Source organism: Rhinopithecus roxellana, chromosome 1 (assembly GCF_007565055.1).
Source record: "Rhinopithecus roxellana isolate Shanxi Qingling chromosome 1, ASM756505v1, whole genome shotgun sequence".
Taxonomy (NCBI): domain Eukaryota; kingdom Metazoa; phylum Chordata; class Mammalia; order Primates; family Cercopithecidae; genus Rhinopithecus; species Rhinopithecus roxellana.
In genome coordinates this window covers 199,447,463-199,473,537 of record NC_044549.1, presented here as the reverse complement: position 1 = coordinate 199,473,537, position 26,075 = coordinate 199,447,463, and the positions used below count along the sequence as shown (strand labels likewise).

Below are 26,075 nucleotides of genomic sequence, written 5' to 3'. Positions count from 1 at the left end.
TGACATGATCCTCTAATGGGTCTGTCTGTCCTGCTGGATGGATAGCATCCTTGAGAGCAGGGACTTTGCTTCATCTTTGTTCTCCTAACAACCAATAGGCACTTTAGACACAGGGCCGATGGCCTATAAAAATGCTTGAAATCAGAAATACGTAGTTGCACCTGAACAACATGGGTTTGAACTGTGTAGCTCTGCTTATACATGGATATTTTTCGATTAATATATTGGAAAAAAATTTGGAGATTTTTGACTATTTGAAAAAACCCAAAGAAATACCAAAAAATTAGGATTTTAATTAATGCATAAAATATATGTACAGACTGGTCTATTTTATAATTCACTACCCTAAAATATACACAAATCTATTACAAAAACATAAAATTTATCAAAACTTATGCACAGAAACACTTAGCGAACACATGGCATCATTCACAGCAGAGAGAAATGTAAACAAACATAAAGATGCAGTATTAAACCATAACTGCATATAATTAACTGTAGCACACTTTGTACTACTGTAATAATTTTGTAGCCACCTCTTGTTGCTATTGCAATGAGCTCAAATGTTTCAAGTATCAGCTTAAAATAGCTATGAGGCTAATTATCTCCACCTGAGCAGTTCATCTCTCCAGTAAATTATGTATCATAGCAAAAAGTGATCTCCAGCAGTTCTTGCAAATTTTGTGTGTAGTGCAATACTGTAAGCCTTAAATAAGATCATGGGACCCATACAAAGTGTCACTAATGATGCTGGAAGTACTCCCAGTAAGCAGCATAAAGTCATGATATTACAAGAAAAAGTTGAATTACTTGATATGTACCACAGATTTAGGTCTGCGGCTGCAGCTTCCCTCCAGCATAAGGACCATTGTAAAAAAGAAAAGGAAATTCATGAAGGCGTCACTGCATCTACTCCAGTTGCTGCAAAAACCTTGTACTTTTGGTGAACTACCTTTTAACCTTGTATTAAAAATGCAGCTTTCATGTGAGTGTAGGATTGCTCTAAAAAAGGCATCTCTAATATAGTTTGAGAAAAAGTTAAGTCATATATGAAAACTTAAAGAAAAAGGAAGATGAAGGATCTGAAGCCAGAGAATTTAGTGCCAGCAAAGAATGGGTCGATAATTTTAGAAAGAGGTTTGGCTTTAAAAATATCAAGATAATGAGAGAAGCAGCTTCTGCCAACTAAGAGGCAGTAGGTGAGTTTCAAGACACCACGAAGAAAATTATTGAGGAGAAAGGCTAGCTGCCTAAATAGGTTTTTAACACAGATGAAAATGCCCCCATTCTGGGAAGAAAAAAGATACCACAAAGGACATTTATTCATAAAGAAGAGAAATGAGCACCAAAGTATAATAGGAAAGGATTATCTAACTCCACTGTTTTGTGCAAATGCAGTGAGGTTTATGATCAGGACTGCTCTTATCTATAAAGCTGCAATCTCTGAGCATTGAAGGAAAAAGGTGAACACCAGCTGCCAATCTTTTGGTTGTACAAGAAGAAGACATGCACAACAAGCACCCTTATTCTGGATTAGTTCCATCAATGCTTTTGTCCATGAAGTCAGGAAGTACTTTTCCAGTAAGGGACTGACTTTTAAAGTTTCCTTTTTTATTGGACAATGCCCCTGGCTACCAAAACCCCATGAGTTCCATGTCAAAGGTGTTGAAGTGGTCTACTTGCCCCTAAACACAATGTCTCTAATTCAGCCTCTAGATCCGGGTCATATGGACCTTTAAGGCTCATTGCACATGGTTCTTTATGGAAAAGATTGTCAATGCTATGGAGGAGAATGCCAGCGGAGAGAACATCATGAAGGTCTAGAAAGATTACACACCACTGAAGATGTCATCATTGCTACAGGAAAAGCCATGAAAGCCATCAACCCCGAAACAATAAATTCCTGCTGGAGAAAACTGTGTCTGGAGGTTGTCCATGAGCCAAACAAGGAAACCATGAAAGAGATTGTAGATATGCAAAATAAGAATGGGGGCAAAGGGTTTCAAGGTATGACCCTTGGAGAAAGATTCAAGAGCTAATAGACCCACACCAGATGAATCAGCTGAACACAAGTTGATGGAGATGAGTGCTTCCGAACCAGTAACAAATGATAAGATGTAGAAGTAGTGCCAGAATATACATTGACATTAGACAATCTGGAAGAAGGGTTTCAATTATCCAAGACCGATTTTAACTTCTTTTATGACATGGACCCTTCTATTATACAGGCACTGAAACACGCAAATGGTGAAAGGACTGGTACCATATAAAAACATTTTTAGATAAACAAAAAATAAAAAGTCAGATGGAAATTATGTATTTCCATAAAGTTACACTGAGTGTGCCTTTCTCTCCTGACTCCCCTTCCACCTCCTCCAACTCTTTCTCCTCTGCCACCCCTGACACAGTAAGACCAACCTCTCTGCTTCCTCTTCCTCCTCAACCTATTCAAAATGAAGACTTTTATGATGATCCACTTCCACTTAATGAATAGTAAATATATTTTCTCTTCCTGATGATTTTCTAGTATTTTCTTTTCTCTAGCTTACTTTATCGAAAGAATATAGTATATAATACATATAATGCATAATATATGCTCATGAACTATTTATGTTATTGGTAAGGATTCCAGTCAACAGCAGTCTATTAGTAGTTCAGTTTCGGGGGAGTCAAAAGTTATATGTGGATTTTTTACTGTGCATGGGGTCCGCAGCACTATCCCTTGTGTTGTTCAAGGAACAACTGTAAATGCTTGGGCTCAAAATATAAAAAGAAACCTATAAATTAGTAATTGTTTTATGGGATGTCTTCAAAATGTAGCATTAAGTCAACTAGAATTCAGTAAGTAGTTATATAAAAATATAAGGGTTAAGTCATGAGAACTAAATAATTCATTCTCAGAAACTCCTAAAAGTTATATAAATCACCTCAAAGTTACATTTAACATGGGAAATAGGGATAGCTGAATATGTCTGCTGCCTTATGATATGCTTTCTAAAAGAGGGCATGTCCGGGGCCAAAAGCAACCCACAAACACAGTGTCTGGAACCCAGTAGGAATTCACAAATGTTTGTTGAGATGTTCCTGTTTATCTCCAATTCAATTCTGCAAGCATAGCTCAGAGCTTATTAAAGGCCAGCCATACTATGTTATTATATAATCAATATTTCTTCCTTCAAGGAGCTTGCAATATAGTAGTGGGGAAAACAAACTCATATAAGTTGGCTAAGAATGACATTTCCATTTGAGTTCACTTTATTTTTCACATATTATTTATCCATCTCATTGAGAAAACTTCCAGTCATGAACACAGCTTGTACTAGGCTATTCAGCTCTTTCAATAGGACTACACAGCCCCAGCTTTGTAGGCAAAACTTCCTGAGCAAATTTGATTTTTTGTTTCCATTTTCTATGATGAAACGCAATTGGTGAACACCCTTACATTGACAACAGTCCAGGGAAACATTTATTGAAGACCACAGATCTAGGAAGATCCACATTTCTGAATAAGACACTTTTCTTAAAGGTGCTCCACCCTTGTATAAGCTGTCAGTATATCTCTTTTTGTAATTTGCCACTTGTAATAATAATAAATCTAAATGTACATCTCTGGACATTTCTACTGCAGCACCTGATGAAAATTTGGGTTCCCTGTTCAGGACAACTCTCAATTTCACAATCATCACACTCACCCACAACTTTTCCACACTCCTGTTAAAACCTAACCCAAATTCCACGGCCTTCTGGAAGACTTTTCTGAATCTCTCCTCTCCAGTCTCAACAGAAGTAAACTATCTCACACCCTCTCTGAACTACCCTACTACTAACTGTCTGCTTTGAAATTATTCTACGAGTTTGAATTCTCCCTTGACTTGATTATAAGGCCATTTTTGAAAGAGACCAATCCCATCTTGTTCATTGCTCCCTTCCCCATCGTGTCTTGCGGGTCCAGCTTCCCATTAACAGCTGCTGAATGTACAGACTGAACTTGTGGGTTTAACTGAAATGTATATGCATAAGGGAGTATGGAAAGAGGATTTGGTGCATATCATCATGTTTACAATTTTTCTCGTACTCTACAAGAAGGTATTCCCCACAACCAATTCTCAACATTTTTTGAGGTAGGCTTCTCATTTTGATGGTTTTGGTGTTTGTTTCCTTGGGGTGTTGTTAATGCATCGAGATTATCAGTGAAACTAATCTATAATTTGGGCTAAGTAACTGCCAATATCCACACATTCTTACAGAGAGTTGTGTTTTATGGTGAACCACTTCCTCACTTGACCTCCTTTAATGCATGTGATAGTGATTTCACTAATCTAATTTGTCAGCACTCTCCAATACTCTGCCAATCATTAAGGTATTTTGAAAGCAACTGAAAATAGCCTCTTGCCTACCGCAGGCCTACTCAAATGCTATATGTCCTGTAAAGAGCCCTTTAATCTTGGCCATTCTCTTCTACAAGGTCTTGGCTACTTTCTCAGTAGCCAAGATGTGGCAAGATGGGGAAGTAGAAGAGAATTTGTATGGTAGAATTTCATGTGAAAAGTCATGCTGCAAAGATTCTGTCTTCTTAAGAATAATCTCCTAAATGATTTCCCCTATTTTCCACCTACTACCAGTTCAGTATTTATCAAACTTTTCTCTTTCCCATATAACCTTCAAGATTTTTACATTTTCTGTGTATCACTTACATATATTTTTTTTTACTTAATCATTTTCTTCATTTCCTGTTTCTACTTAAGCCTCACCTTAGTCCCCCCACACCCCCCCAAAATTTATAGTGTGGGGGCAGCTGGGGCTTTCTGAGTCCCTCCACTTCTTCCCTCAGATTTCCCCCACAGATTTTTTCCTCAGACTCACTATCATAGCCACAGAACTTTGCACACAACAGTGGTTCTGTAAATAGTGGCAGAATGAGTGAATCTGTTGACATCCCTGAGGAGGCCATGATCAGCTTCCCATTCCTCCTTTTGCCAAGTCTAGGTTGCAAACACCCTGAAATTGGTGGTCCTAGTATTATAACTGGTAACTTATAAAGTTATGAGTCTCATTTCATAATACTATACAAGGCCGGGCGCGGTGGCTCAAGCCTGTAATCCCAGCACTTTGGGAGGCCGAGATGGACAGATCACGAGGTCAGGAGATCGAGACCATCCTGGCTAACACGGTGAAACCCCGTTTCTACTAAAAATACAAAAAACTAGCCGGGCGAGGTGGCGGGCGCCTGTAGTCCCAGCTACTCGGGAGGCTGAGGCAGGAGAATGGCGTAAACCCGGGACGCGGAGCTTGCAGTGAGCTGAGATCCGGCCACTGCACTCCAGCCCGGGTGACAGAGCAAGACTCCGTCTCAAAAAAATAAATAAATAAATAAAATAAAACAAATAATAATATAATAATATACAAAGAATTTATCTTCATTTTATTTGTGTTGAACACTGCTAAAAGGTACAAAATGAACTTGTGTGCCTCCCTCCAAATTCACACACACACCTACACTCACACATATACGCATTTTAAAAAACTGTCACAGCAATTAAAAAAAAATAAAAACAGAGCCTAAGAAGATCACTAGTAAAGTAGGGTGGAACTGTTCTCCCTCACGGCTCGAATTGTTGTTTGCTTTGGTGACCAACCCGCACTAGTAAACAACCTGAAGTACAAGTTCAGCCTTTTCATGAGCCAAATTCATTACTTTAAGACCAAAAATACATGTTCACATTTGCTGTCACTATTTAGACAGCTTATGTAACAACATTCAACTCTGTTGGGTAGATTGGCTAACGGTGATAACCTCCTTGGTACGGAAGATTTTAGATTAAAGCAGAATTTTAAATTACAATAACCAGCTGATGGAGTTTTGCAGAACAACTTAAAAAATCCCCAAACCACAAATGTAATATTTGCATTATACACACACTCCTTTCCTTCCCCTGAATTAATAACACTTCGCAAGCACAGGATTTGGCCTGTGAGAAAATAAACGAGCTTTTCAGCAATGCGAACTGATGAACAACTTTGTTTACTGATCAGTCATAAAAGCTTTTGTGAACTTCATCTCGTACCCACAACACCTTGTAAAGTGACCCTCTCACTATGTGAACACAACGAATGTCTACAGAGGAAAGAACCAAGTATTATGAGGATTAACTACTGGAATGGAATGTGTCTATTAATAGCTCATAATAGGCACTAAATAATGGCAACCATCATTATCAAATTCAACAACACTCACTAAACAGAAATGGGGAGGTGGGATGGTAAAGGGGAAGTTGAACTGAGCTTGGAAGGGGTTAATATGCAGGGTTGAGAGAATCCGCCCTTAGGAATCTTGCAAGAAGACAGGGATTCTGCCCAAATGCCATTGCAGTGCCAAGGATAGGGAGCCTAGCCAAAGGTGAAGTTGGGCATACCCACGCCACTGCCTCCAGGCCATCCTTCCTTGCCTTGGAGTGCTCCAGGTGACACACAGGAGAATCTTGCTTACTGTTCTTGACCCAAGGCTTGAGATCCTTCCGTGGGCAAATGCCTGCACATCACCTCTGGATCATCTGAGTGAAGGACTCTGAGTCCCTGGTATTTGCAAGAATAGATCTCATCCTACTCTTGTCCTTCCAAGCCAGCGTTTCTAAGAGTGGTCCTGATCTGTGATCACTCCTGGGACATCGGTTAAAAACTGCAGATCCCAAGGAGCCAAGTTAGACTTGTGAATCAGAATTTCTGGAGATGAGGCCCGGGAATTTGCTCAACAAGCTTCCATAGTGGTTCCAGGCATATGGAACCTTTAGAAATTCACTGCTCTTGGAGAAAACCCATGCTTTTTGCATTTTTTTTTTTTAATGGGAAAAGGTTGCTAGAGACTTTTAACTGGAAATATAAGAGAAGATAATAACAACAACGACAACGGTAATAATAATCGGCGGAGTCGTAGGGAGGGGTCATTTGAAGCTCTATTTGAGAACCTGCAGGCTTTGATGTTGTTGGCCTGTCTCAGCCACCCTGATGCTCAGCTAGGAACTCCTGAAAAAAAATATGTCTGGGCCGCGCCCTATGAGACCATTGAAAGGTGTGGGATGTCCATTGCACCCTTGGGGTCGCCTAGGCCACAGGAAGTTTGGACGAGAACTTCCCAACAATCCACAAGCCGATGCCCCCAAGCGCGCAAGCGCGGTGGCGGCCCCAAGCAGCTCCAGGAAGCACAGCCCTCCGGTTACCTTCTGCAACCACACTCAGCTCCCAAAGGTGAACGTGGCACAAAAAGGTGGGACTTCCGGCCCTGGAAGCCAATGCGCACGTGGCAGTCAACCGGTTGCGCAATACTTCCTGTCGCGTGATCCTCAGGACCAATGAAAATGCATAATTGCAGTCCACATGCCTCGGTTTCCGTTAGCAACCAGAGGCTTCTAAACAACCTACCCTCCTTCCCCATCTTCTGTGGTCCAGCTATCCACGGCGATCCCAGACTTGGCGGGCCACCGCCTGGCCCCTCCCGTTCCTTTAGGCTGCCGCCTGCCGCCTGCCGCCATGGTGAGTAGCCGGCCCTCAGCAGCCGCACCGCGCCCAGGAGAGAGCGCGGCCGGGACTGGAGACACTGAGCGGGTGGGCCCGAAATGATTACGTGGTCTAGTTGGGTCTGGCCGCTCCTCAGCCTCCCTGAGAAAGGGAGGCTGCACCGGGCGCGAGAGGTTCGGTTAACCGCAGCCCAAGCCCTTCTGGGGTAATCCTGGGTGAAGCCTTATCCCAGCAGCCCAGCCGCGTCGCTTCGTTTCTCTCTCTTGCCTGGGTGGGGGAGGGGGGGCGGAGCCAAGTCACAACTCTTCCGTGGCAGGTGAAAAGAACTAGAGGAAACTGCTGGCGGCCTAAGGTGCACGGCAGGGTTCTCACTCAGTTTCAAGAAGCTCCAGGTTTACGCATACACACACATTAACACATACGCAGGGTTCTCACTCAATTTCAAGAAGCTCCAAGTTTATACACACATATGTTAACGCAAGCTCAGAGTTCTCAATTTCAAGAAGCTCCAAGTTTGCACACGCACACACACACACACGTTAACCAGAGGAGCAGGGAGAACGAATTCAGCTTTCTGTGTGATTGAAATCCAACTTTCTGATGTGGATGTGACTTTTTAAGAATCCCAGTACTCCATTCTACAGCTGAGGAATTTGGGTGGCATTTCCTTTGTTTTGGCTTGCTCAAAAAAGACCATTAATCCCTCCAGCGAATAAGCATGCCATCTTAAATACCAGTCATACTCAGAACAGTGCACAGCACTGAAGTGTTCAGGAAAACGGATGAAACCAGGGTTGAGCGCACCACCTGAAATGGCTACTGAAATACTTCAGCAACCAAAATTTCTGTTTAGACAGCGTGTTCCAAGCGCTGTCTGGGAGCTGAGAAGAAACCTGTGAACTAAACGGATTGTTCCCTCCCCTTCTTGAGTTTAGACCCTCTCCACTCATTCTCTTGATTTCCCTAAAATATCAAGAGAATACGTTGTAAACAAATCACAAAAACATTGATATCTCTTCCTGTTCTATCTTCTGTCATCCCTTTCCATCAATTAACAACTGAGGCTTTGGAATCAGGCTCAGGTTCTTCATTAGTAAATTGCAGATAATAACTACACGAGGCTGTTAATATGATAAGATAATGTGTATAAAATAAATAGCACAGTACCTGCGAAAATATTAAGCATTCAGTATCTGATACGTATTATTAAAGTATGCTCATTTTTATCATTACAGTTTCCTCCTTGTACTTCTCTTAAATTGTATATGGATTTGTGGGCATGGTTAAGAACAGGGAACCATTTCTGGTACTTTACCACTCCTCTTCTATCTCCTTCCCCCTAAACACATATACACAATTTATGCTACAATTTCAAGACACTAGCTTGGCAATCCTCTGGCAGTATTTCTTGCTATATGTTTTCAGCTCTTTTTATTATTATTTTAACAGAATTTTTCTACAACAAAATTCAAACAAATTCTGACTTCCCCACTTGGATACCTCCCATTGTTTCTAACCATTTTAGGACTGATCGTCATATCTACCTCTCATTTAGCAGACGGTAAAACTAATGTCATTGGGGTTAAGTGACTTGGTAACAGACTGTTACCAAGGTAGATAGTTGCATAGCTAGAACTAAACCTGGTTTCTAATCCAGTGCTTTGTCTGTTATACCACACATCTACCTATTCCATTCCCTCTCTAATGATTTGACATAGATACATATATGTGTGGAAGTAAAGGTTTGTGAATAGCCATTTCCTAGGCTGATGCTCTTTTTCCTTTTGAACTCAGCTGTCCACCTTTACCCTCTTTCTTCATTCCAATCCATTTTAAAGGAAGTTTTCTGTCATTTACCCCTCTCAGTTTGAGTAATTTTTCCTTCTTGGTCCTAGGACAGTCTTAACTTTCCTTGAAAGGAGGCAAAGGAATGAACAGACAGGAACTGGCCACCTGCTGGCACAAGGCACTATGCTAGGTGTTGTGCATTATAAGAAATGATTCATGCCCTCATAGAGTTTACAATCTACTTGGAGGAGCAAAACCTGAAAAAAAAGATAATCAATAATGCAAGGTAGTAATCAGCCTGTGATGGTACCAAAGAAGTAGCAGAGATTATATATGCTAGCTTTTGGAGGAAGGCATATCTATAGAGTTACTGAGGGCATATTGGGAGGTAGCACAGAGTAGGTGAAACAGGTTAGGCCGTGAAGGGTGGGTAGGAATGCAGTGATGTGGTGGAGCATGTGTGTACTGGCTGCTGAGAGCCAATTTTATGCATTTCTTCTCACCTCTTCATTCAGTGACATTATATCAGTGGCTTGAAATCAGCCATGATGGAAGTATTTATGCCATGGAAATCAGCAATGCTACAAATCAGGATCCCCCTACCTAGAAAACCTGCTGTTAAATACTTACCATCACACCACTGGGTAGGATTCAGATTCTCGAATAGGAATGGAGAGAGATACTTTAGGATCAGAGTAACATGAGTGGAAGTCAAGGCAGGAAATTTTAAGTCATGTTTCAGGACTGATGAACAGACTAGTGTGGCTAAAGTAGAGTGTTCGTTTAGTAGAATCCTGGGAAACAGGGTAAGAGAAAGAATTTGGGAGGTTTTGAGGAGTCAAGAGTGTAAATTTATACTATAGACAATGAATAATGATTAAGAATCTGTATTTGTGCTTTGTTTTTAGCAAATTGTGACATTGTTTTGTGATATTTCTAAATTGTGGGATATTCTTGCCCATATTGATGTGTGACTATCAGAGATAATATTGTCTCTAATGTAGGTGGTCAATTACTTTTAGTGCGTAATAGAAATCTGTCTTGTTAGTCACAACTCAGGTGCATAAGCAACTGTAACCTGTTGCACTTGGTTACCTTATAGATGTCCCTTTCGCTTCCCTTCAACTCTTGCTGTCTCCATTCTATCCTCCAGACCTTAAAGACTTACACCACCTAAACTGCTTTGTAAAGCTCATCAGCTGCTTAATTACAAATCCAACTAACATGGCTGATGCCTTGCTCTTAGCTGACTGCTGACCTGCTCTATTCTTTGGGTGCTAGCCCTACCTCCTTGGGCTTGCCTCTTAAATATCTGTCAAGCTGTCATCTGGTTTAAAGTACAGACCAATTAGTGGTTCTTTCCAAATCAAATATACTTGTTAAAGCTGTATTTAATGGGGTAAGGGTTAAGCTGCTATAACAGAGTTGCTATTTTTTGCTGTAAGGTTAAGTGGCTTGAAGAATACAGAAGTTTATTTCTCTCTCACTTAACAGCCATCTTACTGCTCATCTCAGTTCAGTGACAGGGTCAGTGTCTCTCCATGAGGTAGAGATGTGGGTCCCTTTCATCTCGTGGCTCCCCCAGCCTCTAGGGCACTGATGTTGTCTGCATGATTCAGTCAAGTCACCACCTCTTCCAGGTTTCAGAGAAACAGGGAGTGGCAGAGGTACACCCCATATCTTAAGGCCAGGTCTTTGGAACTAGACCACAACATTCATTGCTGAGAAGTAGCCAGCAGTGACTTGATTGCAAGGAGGGCATGGAAGTGTCATCTAGCTGGGCAGCCATGCAGCCAGGAAGAAGGGAAGAATAGAATTTGACGGAGATCTAGCAGTCTCGACCACAGAATGTCTTATGCATTTTCATTGTTGGCTCTTTGATCAGTTCTTCAAGACTAACAATTAAATTACCTCTTTCTTTTTCAGGCAGAGTTGGGCCTAAATGAGCACCATCAAAATGAAGTTATTAATTATATGCGTTTTGCTCGTTCAAAGAGAGGCTTGAGACTCAAAACTGTAGATTCCTGCTTCCAAGACCTCAAGGAGAGCAGGTATCAGAGGAGGACTCTAAGCAAAACAAATAGGAACATGGATTCTTTCTGGTAGCCAGTGTGGGGGTGCCATAGCAGATGTCAGTCAATTTCTGGGATTCATCATGATCAATTATTTGCTAAGAGCAACTACACTAAGCCTCATGGATACAGGAAACAAAAGAAGTTGTATCGTGGTGGAAGCAATGAATCTATTATCAGAAATGCGTGTGATAATTACAGGATGCCAGAGCTTCAGAAGGGTAGTCAGGAAGTTGCCAAGGGTTTGTGGATTAATGATTGGCTGGTTGTATTAAAGATTCCAGAACTTTAATTACTTGAGTTATTAATTAAATGGTTAGAGCTGTAAGACATGGAAATTAGTGAGAAAACACGTCTGTGTTTCATACTGAATAATTAGAAGAGAGGAAAACAGCAGGAAATCATAATGCTGACTAGTACCAAAATTGTTAGTTGATTTCCAACATGAGATAATAATAGTTGGACCATAGTTGATTTGTAGCAAGAGATGAATGTCAAGTCAGACATAAGTGAAAAGACCTCCAAGTGAGCTCCAGCTGCCATAAAACCATGAATGTGTCAGTATTAGAGGCCATCAGCCTTAGACCATTCAGCCCATTAAACTCATCTGGTAATCTAGTTTCCTAACCCCCAGCAGATGAAAGCAACAATTTAATTGGCAAGAACATATGTTCTATTAAAGATTATAGAAAGATTATTAATATTTTAATAAGGATTTTTGTAAAAAAATGTTTTGGTTTTTTGAGAAGGACTAAATTCTGCTGGCTAGATGAAACATTAAAGAATTATAAAACAAATACTATTAACTCAAGTTTAACTATGATAATGCTTTAGTGTAACTGGGTCTTGCTTGATATCTTTTTGGAAGTAGGAAGAAAATAAAGCTGAGGTTGGGGTAGTTGCCCTTCATCTGCTAAGAGTCTGAGGGAGAGGGGACTTTGGAGGGTAGAGGTAGGGAGAGGAGAGGACTGTGTTACTGTGATACTGTCATTGAAACTAGAAGGCACACATGGAAGGTTTTTCCAGGATTCAGCTGTTGGGCATGAATCCTTTGCCCAGCACCATTGTTGAAGATGATTGTGGGGTTTAGTCACCACCAATGTGGCCATAGGCAAGTCATCTCCACTCTTCAAACCTGTGTTACTATCTGTAAATTTAGGGGATTGTAGAAGATGGCACCAAAGTTCTCTTCCAACCCAAGCATTCTCTATGTGAGAGTAGTTGTTTTTTGGTTTTTTTTTTTTTTTTTTTTTTTTTTTGAGACAGAGTCTCGCTGTCACCCAGGCTGGAGTGCGGTGGCACAATGTCGGCTCACTGCAACCTCCACCTTCTGGTTTCAAGCAGTTCTCCTGCCTCAGCCTCCCAAGTAGCTAAGATTACAGGCACGCGCCACCATACTCAGGTAATTTTTTGTATTTTTGGTAGAGAAGAGTTTTTGCTATGTTGGCCACGTTGGTCTCGAACTCCTGACCTCAGTGATCCACCTGCCTCTGCCTCCCAAAGTGCTGAGATTACAGGTGTGAGCCACCATGCCTTGCCCTTAGAGTAGATTTCTAATGCTATTGTTGATGATGATATTCATTTTTGTGGAGTGTTCAGTGGAACTTTAAGCTAGTTTTTTTTTATTATTAGTATTCTTTTGGGTCTCAAGAATGCAAAGAGAAGCAATATATAATTACCATTTATTTCCCATAGACATTTACTAACCTGTGAATAGTTCATATAGTTATTAAAATGCTAGAGAAATATTAGAAAGAAATGAGACTATGCCTTCCAGGTTACTTTTGAAATTATTAAATGTAATAAGACTGATTTCAGTGGAGTTTGAAATAAGACATTTAATACTAAAAAGTTAAAGAAAAAAGTAGATGATGATTTGGGGAATGTATTTGAGCATTTTAAAGGATGTGCACAATTTAATCATTTGAATAGATGTCAAAAGTTAATTGAGTTTAAATTATGTTCAATGTTTATTAATAAAGAAGATACTTCCCAGAGAGATTTTCACTGTAATCTTTGAATTTCTTAGATTGCATGAATGTGGGTTTCTTAACTTTGTTGTATTTTGTAGATTTTTTTTGTTGTTTATCCATAAGTTTTGGATCATGGTTGTTTTTCAGGCTGGTGGAGGAGACCTTCACCATAGATGAAGTCTCTGAAGTTCTCAGTGGATTGCAAGCTGTGGTTCATAGCGAGGTGGAATCTGAGCTCATCAACACTGCCTATACCAATGTGTTACTTCTGCGACAGCTGTTTGCACAAGCTGAGAAGTGGTATCTTAAGCTACAGACAGACATCTCTGAACTTGAAAACCGGTAATAAAAGTTGAACTTGCAACTGTGACAGTAGTGGCCCAAGCATAATCTTAAAAGTTAGTGAATATCTTTGCTGCATATTTTCTTGGGGCTGGTGTGTGAGAAAATTTGGGTAGGGTAACAGCAAAGCATTGAGTCACTGAGTGATCTCTTGGGTACCACTAAGCGCCCTTTTAAAAGTTCTTTGTTTCTACTGTTCCTAGGTATTACAAAGGCCATTGAGATTTATCAAATTGCTTTTCAGGCTATCATTAATTATTTTTTACTGCATTTTTATTAGCTTGGTCAGTATTACCATCAGTCTTTATAGATTGGTCAACTAAGAAATAAAGATTATGAGGCAGTTGAAAAGTCAGTTCAAATACAATAAATACCATCAATTCAATCCAGTAGCATTGGAAGTTTTCTAAATAATTGAATTTAAAACTATACATTTATTAACTTTAAAATAGGAAATATAAAATACAAAAAAAGCTTATAATATGGACATCAAGAGCTCAAATTCAAAAAATAGGGTAAAATTGGTGAAGCTGAAACTCATTTTAAGAAAAGGCATGCCAGAAATCAGGAAGGACTGACCACCAAGCCCCATGAACTACTCTAAGCACAGTCACAGCACATCAGTTCACGTGCAGAGTGCTGAAAAATGCTGAGGACAACCTGGGAGCAGGGGAGGAAAATCACTCAACTTCTGCCACTGTCAGTAGGTGACTGGTGAGAAAACTCTGAGAAGGGGGCGCTTTAAGAAGCTTAGAAGCTGACTGCTGTTAACACTTTAAGCTTGTGTATAGTCACTTCTCATTGGCCTTTGCAAATCTTCAGATGGCACAGCCCCACTATCTGTCTTTCCTAGGAATTTGTGATACTCTTTTTCAGTAGTTACTATGGACTGTTTTCATTTTTCTGAGGCTACTTTATTAAGAATCAGTTTGTCTTTTTTGAACACCTACTAACTAACAATACATATTATGTAATAAAACAATCTCCTCATAGCACCTCAAGAATACAAAGTTGACTATAAATTTCCCTCATATTTGTATTAGCATTGTAGTTTATTTCTAGCAGTAGATATTGCATACCTACTAGGTGCAAAGTGCCAGGTGCTGTGGATGATTACACTTGAATCCACGTGGTTTAGGTTCTCAGCCATTTGCAACTAACATTTTTGATATGGTGAAGTTTGGTCCACCTTGCTCTGTTCTCTCTGGCATGTAATGGGTTGGTACCAGTGATTTTACTCTTCTTGTGTGTGGTATAAAACTATTTTAAATGAATAATTATTATCTTTGCTTTTGTCTTCAAGAGAATTATTAGAACAAGTTGCAGAATTTGAAAAAGCAGAGATTACATCTTCAAACAAAAAGGTAACTTTTTGGTCATTCTAAATCCGTATCTTAATAGCCAATATTTAAAATCCTCAAGTCACTCAAAGAATTCAGAGATCAAAACTGAGAACTCTTAAGGAAAAGCATTCAATTCAAGAGTAAAATTCAAAAATTGTCTCTCATATTTTCAGGCAAAAGAAAAAATGTTTTGGAAGTAACTATGAAAAACTGCTCTTGTCTGTGATGGCCTACACATACACATAATCCCTGAGTTCAGTCTCAATCCCACTCATAAATACTCTGCTCAGAAGATGCAGAGCACAGGCTCTATCTTGGGTCAGCCACACCTGGGTACACATCCTGGCTCTGACTTCCTGGCTGTGTTACCTTGAGCAGGTTATCTGAGGTAGCTGAGCTTCATTTTACTCATCTGACAAAGGGAGACAATACTAATAGTTATCTACTTCTCTTTCTAATCATTCTCATTAATTGGAATGACCACTTACCATTCTATTTCACAGACACACCGTAAATACTCCATTGTTGGGTAAATACTGCTGAGATGAATCTGTGTACATACACATGCAAAACACTTTCCTGTTATTCCTTTGGGTCATATTTCTGGCGAAGAAATTTCTGGATCAGAGGGCATGAATTATTTTATTTTTAATACATATTACTAAACTATTTTAATACATATTACTGTATTGTTTGTGCCAAGTTATTGTTTATCTGTAGTATACTTGCCTAGATCTTCATCAATATTATTGTTTTTCACAGAGTCTAAGGTTCATGTAGAAATCACTGTTTCAACTCCCACAAGTTAAAATTCTAGTTTCTAGATGCCAGGCTCTATATCAGATCTGGCTTTGAGATCCTTCCTTTCCTCCTTTCTTCCCTCATTTTCCTTCTATCTATATTTTTTAAAAGATACAGGGAAGATAGGTTTTATTTTTATCTCTAACATGTGTTGGGCACTGTAGGACAGACATATCCTAGGCACTGTAAATAACAAAGGATGAAACCAACAGAAATCTCCACACCTGTGGAACTGACATCCCAGTGGGTATGTTTATATATAGTATTTTTGACTTGCAAAGTGCAAGTGTTCAATGATTATACATGCTTTATTCTGTGGTGATTTCAGTTTGGTTTCTTTATTTTGTTTCAGCCCATCTTAGATACCACAAAGCCAAAACTTGCTCCACTTAATGAAGGTGGAACAGCAGAACTCCTAAACAAGGTAATGTTATTATTTGGAGAAATGGAAAGCCTCTAATTCTGTCTTCTCATTGCCTAGGGTAGAGAAACAGAAGTGGAAGGTTTGATTCAGGTCCTCTGAGGATAAATAGTCCATTACAGTAGTTTTACTTGATGGTACCCCATGGGCCAGAAGAGGGCATACTTAACCTTCTAGAGAGCCTGAAGTTGCTCCTGATCACACCTTTTCAAGGTAAAGTGAAGAGCATGAAATTTTGGACAGCGTTTATTGATGGACATTTAAAGTTTGTGATCTACAGTAACAAGGAGAAGGGTTTTTAAGTTTGTAAAAATTATTTATCAATTAGCCGGGTGTGGTGGCGAGCGCCTGTAGTCACAGCTACTTGGGAGGCTGAGACAGGAGAATTACTTGAACCCAGGAGGCAGAGGTTGCAGTGAGCTGAGATCACGCCACTGCACTCCAGCCTGGGCGATAGAGTGAGACTCCATCTCAAACAAACAAACAAACAAACAAAATTATCAGCACAGGTTGAGTATCCCTTATCCTTGGGACCCGAAGTGTTTTAGATTTCAGATTTTTGAATATTTGCATTATACAGACCCCAGTTGAGCATCCCAAATCCAAAAATCTGAAATCTGAAGTGCTCCAATGAGCATTTTCTTTGAGCATCATGTCAGCACTCAGAAAGTTTCTGATTTTGAAGCATTTCAGATTTCAGCTATTTTTCATGACCCTTGTATTCTCAACATTATGCTAGATGTTATTGAAGATAAAAAGCAGTGTAATACATGCTCCATTGCCCTCAAAAATTTAATAGTTGTTTTTTTTTTTTTTTTTTTTTTGAGAGAGTCTTGCTCCGTCACCCAGGCTAGAGTGCAGTAGAGTGATCTAAGCTCACTGCAAGCTCTGCCTCCCAGGTTCACGCCATTCTTCTGCCTCAGCCTCCGAGTAGCGCCCGCCACCACGCCTGGCTCATTTTTTGTATTTTAGTAGAGACGGGGTTTCGCCGTGTTAGCCAGGATGGTCTCAATTTCCTGACCTCGTGATCCGCCCGCCTCAGCCTCCCAAAGTACTGGGATTACAGGCGTGAGCCACTGCGCCCGGCCAAAAATGTAATAGTTTTATTGGGAAGGTAGAACCGATGTTCTAGAAATAGAGCCCAGAGAATCCTCTCCTGTGTGCTACAGGTGTCACACTGGGTAGCAGAGAAGACTCAGTTGTATGTGGATGAGAGTAGGTGAGAACAGACTCTTGGCTAAGGGAATACCTAAGCTGGGCCTTGAAGGGTGAAGACCATTTAAATTGTAGAGGAAGGAGAAATGAGTGTGTTGGGCAGGAGAACAGAACAGGCAGTGTCAGGTAGGAGGCAGCATGACTTGGAACAGAGTGCAGTGCTCTCTGACTGGGCTGATGTGTTTGTTGGAGCCTAGTGAAAAATAACACAGGTGATTCGAATGTTTGAGCTGTATAAGAGCAAAGGTGTTTGGCCTCAACTCAGTCAGAAGCATCTGTGGGCTTGAGCATGGTACTGAAATGACAGAGTTCTCAGGATAAGGGGCAACAGTGTGCAGTGTAGGCAGAGAATAGACCCAGGATTTGCAGGACCAACTGGGAGAGAGGTAGCAGGGAAGGGGGTCTTTGGAAAAGACTTGAAAACAGAGGACTGAAAGCGGAAAGATGTGTCTGAGAAACTGAAAGAAAAGAAACTAGATGTCTTAGAGCCAAAGCTGACTCACAGATACTGAGGCTGATAGGCTGGATGAATTGGGATATTACCAAAATATCAGTAGTGCATTTTTGAGCTATTATGTAATTTAAATTAAATTTTAAAATTAGATTTTTAAGTGAAACAAGTAATAATTTCAAATATTAAAATATTTTGGTTGATATAATAAAACTTGAATTTACTCACAAGGAAATTTTAAGACTTCAAGAAGAGAATGAGAAATTGAAGTCAAGGTTGAAGACCATTGAAATACAGGTAACTGAGAAATGTTTTCACACAATTATTGAACTGCCTACAGACTAAATACTGAAAGTGTTTTGTTTAAACTTCACTATAGGCTACAAATGCACTGGATGAAAAGTCAAAACTAGAAAAAGCACTGCAAGATTTACAGCTTGATCAAGGAAATCAAAAGGTGAAACAAGTTTTAGCTACCTTTTTCACATTTTCTAAGTAGAATGAAGTTATAAACTTAAAATTAAGTCTTAGTTACTGCTCACTGTACCCCACCCCTTGCCACTCCCTGAGACGAATGCCTCTATTGTCCTATGTTGAGACATCCTTGCCCCCGAAAGGCCTGGCGAGAACCAGTGGCCTTCCCTCTGTATCCTCCAGGGCAGAGGGGACAGTACATAGCTCACACATCTGCAGTTGCCCTGGCATGCAAGATGTCCTCGCCATTTCCTGCAATTTTCTTGGCCTGCAAGATATTCTCTTTTGTTTTTTTTTTTTTTTTAAGTTTTGCCCTCTCACGTTGACATCCAATTACAGTGGAGGGGAAAGGAAATGAAGAAAAGTTTTTAATTGGTTTATATTTGGGTTTTATTATACTGAACATTACTTAAGTTTGCCTTTGATGAGTGTGACAAAATGATTATGAATCTGCAAATGCATCTGTACTCAGCGGCAATATAGAATACAATGAAATCCAGTGTTGTAGTTCTTCACGCTTGTCTGAATGTAATGACTGAATGTCACTCTCCCTGCGGGAAGTCATTGTATGTACAGTCTGTCTCCTGTGGCCTTTCTGTTGAGTGTGCCTGCTACAGTATGATTTCCTATGAGCAGGACCATTTGGGTAAATATTCAGTGCAGCACTGGCTTTTCTAGTGGTCATACTCTCGTTGCAAATGTTTGGTAAACAATCCCAAAATCTTCTTCACTGGGCTTTTGCTAATCTTTTCTCTATGAAAAATTTCAAACATACGCAAAAGTAGAGAGAATAGTATCGTGAACCCCCATGCACTCATCATTCTATTTAGCGGTTACCAATGCATGGCCAGTCTGGTTTCATTTGTACCTCTTTTTCTTCCCACCTGCCATGTTTTTTTGAAGCAAATCTCAGACATTGAACCATTTTATCTGTAGATATTTTTAAAATAGGAGGATACTTCTTACATAGCTAATGATTTTCAACCATTATATGCCAAGGACAATAGATTTATAAAAACACGAATGTTCCAGAACAGCTTTATAATTCCTCATAAGTCAAACAATTGCAAACACATTTGGATGATGAATTTGTTTAAAAGCTTTTTGGGGCTTTCCTCCAATTTTACTATAAGATTCTAGACACAAGAACAATCAGTGAATACATGCTTTTATTAGTTGCAATGAAATAAAATCTTTTTTTCAAAGACCAGGTTTCGAAAATGAGGAAAGATTTTTTTTTCTTTTGTTGAAAGTACTTTTTCCTTTGGAGATAGGGCCTTATTCTGTCGCTCAGGCTGGAGTGTGGTGGTGCAACCATGGCTCACTACAACTTTGACCTCACAGGCTCAAGCGATCCTCCCACCTCAGCCTCCCAAGTGGTTGGGACCACAGGCACGTGCCACCATGCCTAGCTAATTTTTTATATTTTTTGTAGAGATGGGGTCTTGCTTTGTTGCACAGGCTGGTCTCAATTTCCTGGGCTCAAGCAGTCCTCCTCCCTTGGCCTCCTAAATTATTGGAATTACAGGCATGAGCCACTGCTCCCGGCCGAAAGTACTAAGTATTTCTCATCCACATATTAACCAATTATAGATGATTTTACTGTCTTATCAATACAAATGTTTTTTCTGTCGTGAATCTTACCGAGTCAAAAACAAGATCCAGGAAGAGAGAAGATCCAGTGCTTGTCTTATGCTGTAGTTGTCAAAAGTATGCAAAAATGTACATATTAATATAAAAAACTTAAAATCTTAAAAATTTAGAAAACCATGTAATCAGTAATTGGGCTTTCATATTATTTCCTTATAAATAATGACTAAAATGTATGTCTATTAAGTTTTGGTATAAATTATATTCTATCATTTTTTAGAATTCAGACCTCTTTGAGGGTTTTTTTTAAACTTGGCTTTTCAAAATGAAACCTATTTGCCATCTCAACCCTGGTACACACATCTTGGATTGAAATACCAGCAGTTCACACATCATATTTTATGTATTTGGAATTCAGTGGCTACTGAGTGTCAGCTGTGTGCAAGACACCACACACCCGGGGCTGACAGTGGACTGGCCTGCTGGTGACTCTGCAGGGGCTGGCACTTACCTAGGCTGGCAAGGGAGGCTGACATGCACACACAACATACATCATTTTTTTCATCTCCTATGATGTTGAATCACCATTCTAAAACAGTTATTTTTAGAATATCAACATGAAATTACATGCATGCATTTATTTTTCATAGGATTTTATAAAGGCCCAAGACTTGAGTAACTTGGAAAACACTGTTGCTGCTTTAAAGAGTGAGTTTCAGAAGACACTTAATGACAAGACAGAAAACCAGAAGTCACTGGAGGAGAATCTGGCGACAGCCAAGCACGACCTGCTCAGGGTTCAGGAGCAGCTGCACATGGCTGAAAAGGTCAGAAGACCATGTTTAAGGGATTTGTCTGTTAATGTCCAATTAACTGATGCACACAGTAGAGAGGAATACATGTGACTAAGATAAACATTGGACAGCTGCAAATTCAGATTATTTTTTCTCAAGATATTAGCCAATATGTTCTAAAGATTAATCATTTCCAGGCACTGATATTCTTCCATCTTTGGTACTAAAATATCTGTGATAATAAGATATCTCCTCTCCCTCTATGACATGGTGAAATGCTCCTCTGTAAGTGGCTTGAATCCTGCCCTACATCCAACCATGTTGCTCTTCTGCTCCTTCTTCCCACAGCCTGCAGAGGGATGGGGGACTGTTTTTTTTAAAGGATTTGTATACTTTCTTCATAATTTATATAAAATATGTAGAGAGCTAGATTCTTCACTTTGAATATGCCTGTAATCCCAGCACTTTGGGAGGCCAAGATGGGAGGATTGCTTGAGGCCAGGAGTTCGAGACCAGCCTAGCCAACATAGCAATTTCTCTATAAAGAAATTAAAAATTTGTTCATATAAAAAATGGAAAAAAGAATATGGGAACTAAAATTTAAATTAAAAATCCTTTTGCTAAAATACACTACTTTGGGACTTGGGGAAAAAGTGTGCTTATTTTACTGGAAAATTAGTGTAATGTTTCAAATAGATTTCTCATATCCAGGCCTTGAGTTATTTACCAACACTGTACTTGGGAAAATGTTACTATTTTATGGCTTCTCATTTGAAAGAATATATTTTTAAACTTTGGATAGTCTTAATTTTATATAAATGTGTCTTTTAAGGAAATTAGAAAATCATTAGCAAAATATTAGTAAAATTCTAACAAAAAAACTACATATTTTTATCACATTTGTTATCTCTTTCCTTAACTATTTTTTTAGTAATGGGCTGACATTTTTTACTAGCAGGAATTAGAAAAGAAATTTCAGCAAACAGCAGCTTATCGAAACATGAAAGAGATTCTTACCAAGAAGAATGACCAAATCAAAGATCTGAGGAAAAGACTGGCACAGTAAGCCACACTGATCCCGCCTTGGATTTCTCTCTCTGGATTGATGTTTGTTCTCTGTTAAATCTAAGCTTATTCCAGAGAAGTCAAGCTGGTGGTAGTTGCTGGATCATTTAGTCCAGAAGGCTTCATTCAAGGAAACTGGAGGAGCTCCAGCCTGACCTTATCTATAATGCCCACCAGGGCTTCTTTTTAGGTTCATCTAGACCTTTAGACTCACACAGGCCTACAGTAAGCTCCTCTTGGCAATGGATCCACTTAGCAGGATGTCAGACAGGAAACACAGCAAGCTCACAGGGCAGTATTAGGCAGTTCTTTTCTCCTCGGTGGTATACTCTAAGCAGTCGAAGAACTGGTCTTACTGTTCCCCTGAGTGACAGTTCAAGTTGGAGAGAATGAGATTCATGCAGATGGGTGTCATAGCCAGCTTAGAAGTCCATGTTCTACATAGGCTTAGCATCTCTTGTAGCAGTCACATGATGCCCAGTTAAGAGCATGTCCAGTTAAAAGAACTTATTGCATAGGGGGAAACCTAAAGGGGTGGTTCCCACCATGTATTTATAGTTATTCATAGTCCTCCAGGTCCAGATGTGGTCATCAGATGTTTTGCCTGGAAACTGAGTTGACATTTACCTTTATCAGAGTTCCAGGGGAGCAGAGCTAGAAAGGGAATTCAAGGTGAGATTTGTCCTTAGAGAAGTAGATTTGCTAAACTTTTACTCATATAGTCATATCAACTATTCTTGTCAATGTGATGATTGAGGTAATTATACGAAGTTATCAAAGGTCTAAATGCCAAATATAGAGACTTGGAGTCTTAGCAGTGATCTGGCCTATCCTCCTACCTGATGTAAAAATCCCCTGTGAGTCACCATCAAAACAAAGTTGAATGTGTCCAACTTCTATCATGACAGTAATTTGAAGTGAGAAATATAGTGCCACTGCTTCAAGTAAACTTATTTGGTAATAACAACAACAAAAGGTATCCTGACATTGTGTTCTTAATTTATATCTCCAGATATGAACCTGAAGATTAAAACTGAAGATTTCATCTGGAAGCTGCCACACACAAACATACAAGCAGTCTCACCTCAGGCATGTATTTTGAAGCATTTTGTCATATCCCCTCTCCTTATTTTTCTAATATTTAGACTTCTAATGTTTAGAACTAGAGTTCCTATTTTCAGCTAATTGAAAACAGAGAAAACCTAGTGATTCTGTCTGGTCATCCCACATGCCTCTCTATTGAGTGCTCCAGAGTCTTAGCTTGCATGCACCGAGAATTCTTTACAGCAAAGAAGAGATTTTTAGAGTGGGAAGAAGAGGCTTATCCTTCTGCATTAGTATAAAGAGTCTATCTTTTTAATAAATGTTAAAGAAGCTAACAGTGTTTGTACTTATGCATTCCCCATGGGTAAAAATAAATAATAGCATTATTAAAGATAGTTATTACCAAAAAAAGATAGTTATTACACATAAATATGTTTCTTTATTTTGAAAAGTGAAATCTTAATTCATTTACTCTGATGATAAACTATGAATTCATTGAAAATGTGAATTCTATCTATTATGGGTAGTGTTTACCAATTATAAGGAAAATTTACAGCAGTGAACATGAACATTCAGGTAACTTCCTTAGTCTCTCCATCTTAAAGACCATTTATCAGAGGAGGTTCAGCGTTTTTTGCAGCATAACATTTTGTGAGTCTGTATTACTAATGGATAAGTCAAATCCATCCTGCACTTCTACAGTTCAGAAAGTATCTGGACTCAGAATAAATGTAATATTTATACTTGTTTCCAGAATGTTATTTTACATTTTATGTTAAATAAGAACACTTTTTAAAAGACATAGTCAACATAAAATCACCTATCAGACTTCAGATTGGACTTTATTTATATGGATCTATAATAATTAATTGTATTTTCAAGAGGTTTTACTGTATTTGTATTGGCCTGGTTTTCTCAGACGATTTTGGACAAATCATTAGAAACTGGGCATCATTTCCACAGTTGTGTAAGGCAGTGACATACTGTAAGGAGAAACAAAATCAAGTCCATAAAGCAATAATCCCTCAGAAGGAAAGTCCTTACTTTTCACATATTAATATTTAGTAATTTTTCCTGCTTCTAAAAGTAAGAGTATCACACCCTAAATGAACACTGTCTACTAAGAGACATCATTCTACTTCCACAAATGAAGATTTTATTCCAAAAAACGAGTTTACTGATTGGAGCATAGGGCTTGTTATTATTTTTATTCAGGCTTTTAGTAATAGCCTTGAATGTATTATTTTTATTATAGGCTTTTTGTTAAAATACTGAAGAAACAAATGTTAAAGGGTAAGATAATTTCCCTGCAAAAGGACACAGAAGGCAGTCTTAACAAGATGAATGGATCAGAGAAGGGAGAGAAGAAAATGCAATAACAAGCCAGCATTTACTATGTATTTTCTCCTCACCTCTCTCTCCATGTTTAGGTCATTTACCAGTGTCTGTGCCCTTTTGGAGCTTTTGTTGAGGGCTTCATTCTCACCCTGTATTTCTTTAGCCCTAAATTGACACTCTCTCCAAAAATCCATTGTCTGTGGACCAAGATGTTCTATATAATTCAGAAGCAGAACTCTTGGCTAAAGGGCTAGTGTGTCCTTCAGAAACCATTCAATTACTTTCTCCCTACACCTTTGTCAGTTTGATACCAGTGAGGAAAAAAGGTATGTTGATAAGAAATCTATATTGCTAGGTAAAATTTGTACTTGTTTTCTTGATAGCAATTTTGAAATATTCTGTACAGTATGTTCCTATTGTTTAATAATAAATTCAAAAATATTTTTAAAACCTTAAAACCTAACTATGCCAAGCATTAAGAGAAACAAATACGATGTTCTTTGATGTAAATTAACATGATGATTCTTTCACATGCAAACACATTTTAGTGTTTCTGGTTTGTCATTTTTGTTGTTGTTGTTATTTATTCTAGACCCTTAGCAAAATGCAGTGTTAAATTTTTATTGTTTTTAGTAGTTTCCCAATTTTAAGATTTATCCCATTTAACTGAGAAAGCCTTTTTCATATATATATATATATATATATAGAATTTCTAAGGATGTTCGTTTGAGCCTTGATTAGACTTTTAATGTGCTAAGCCAGACAGGCAGTCTGTGCATTGGTGGCCATCACAATGCAGCTTTGGTTTAATTTAATTCAGGCCTGCTGCTGAGTTATGCACAGACTTTTTGTTGACCAAAATAAAGTGTAAAGGGTTTTCTTCTGTTTGACATTTTAGTGTTCTTTTTTTCTCTTTTATGTATTACATTTTTAATCTATATTAAATAAATGTTTAAATGATCATTTGCGTATGTCTTATAAAACTCAGCATAAGAAAAATACTGCCCTACCTTGACTGTGTAATCTTATTTGATAAAGCCTTTGCTGTTAATTATTTCCATTCTGATTAACTGAAAGAGATTTATAGAGATGCTTAAATTTTAAGCCCTTGGTGCTTTTAGGTATATACTGGTTGCAAAAATTTGGCATTAATGATTTCCCTCTGCTTATGTGTAAATGCCTATGTTCCAAAGCTTTGCCACTAGATACTCAAAACGTAAATTGTCATGTAAGCCAGTCTTCCAGAAAGAAAAGCTATTTCAGCAAAATGATATTTCACATTTAGACAAAACAGTAGTATTTAGACAAGAATATTTTGACCAAACCATTTTCAAAACTGCTTAGGAGAAAGGGGAAATATTATACTTAAAGGTAATAACCTCTGTCTTGAAGAGAATAGAGGTGAGTGGGTTGGTGACAACTGATTTGGAGGCTTTTGTGGGGGGCTGTGGTGTCTTTTGCATTGTGTCATCAGCTCCTCCATCAAGTAAGCGTGTCCCTGTTATTGCTTATTGTAGAACATGAATTGATGAAAAGTAGTCAATCTCTTACATTATATGAAGTATAACTTCCTCTCTTTTTTACCTATAATACATCCTTTAACTTTTACAGATTGAAAAACCACTGTTAGACAAAGCAAAATGGAACTTGGAAAATCCCGTATAGTTTTGTAAAATAGCAATGGGCTTACTGTCAAATTAACTAATAGCTTATTAAATGGATTTTCATGAGCACTTGGAAAAGAAACATAACCACCAGCAGCCAGCATGGATCTCCCTAGTAAGAAATCAGGTATGGCAGGGCCAGTTGCAGTGTCTCATGACTATAATTACAATGCTTTGGGAGTTCCAGG

General features: G+C 38.8%; 1 protein-coding gene across 2 annotated transcripts in view; it reads left to right on the top strand.

Annotated features, from left to right (window-relative positions):
- Nucleotides 1–25,222, top strand: part of LZTFL1 (leucine zipper transcription factor like 1) — a 94,998-nt gene extending 69,776 nt beyond the window's left edge. The window contains exons 1-10 of one of the 2 annotated variants that reach the window (XM_010374805.2): nt 7,346–7,527; nt 11,227–11,351; nt 13,493–13,687; nt 14,991–15,051; nt 16,184–16,255; nt 18,150–18,215; nt 18,298–18,375; nt 20,633–20,809; nt 21,735–21,838; nt 22,854–25,222. In XM_010374805.2, coding sequence (XP_010373107.1) covers nt 7,525–7,527; nt 11,227–11,351; nt 13,493–13,687; nt 14,991–15,051; nt 16,184–16,255; nt 18,150–18,215; nt 18,298–18,375; nt 20,633–20,809; nt 21,735–21,838; nt 22,854–22,872 — 900 coding nt within the window. In that variant the 5' untranslated portion in view covers nt 7,346–7,524 and the 3' untranslated portion in view covers nt 22,873–25,222. Of the gene's footprint in view, nt 1–7,345; nt 7,528–11,226; nt 11,352–13,492; nt 13,688–14,990; nt 15,052–16,183; nt 16,256–18,149; nt 18,216–18,297; nt 18,376–20,632; nt 20,810–21,734; nt 21,839–22,853 lie in introns of those variants that run through there. The other variant, XM_030936127.1, reaches the window with a different exon arrangement.
- Nucleotides 25,223–26,075: the final 853 nt, after the last annotated feature.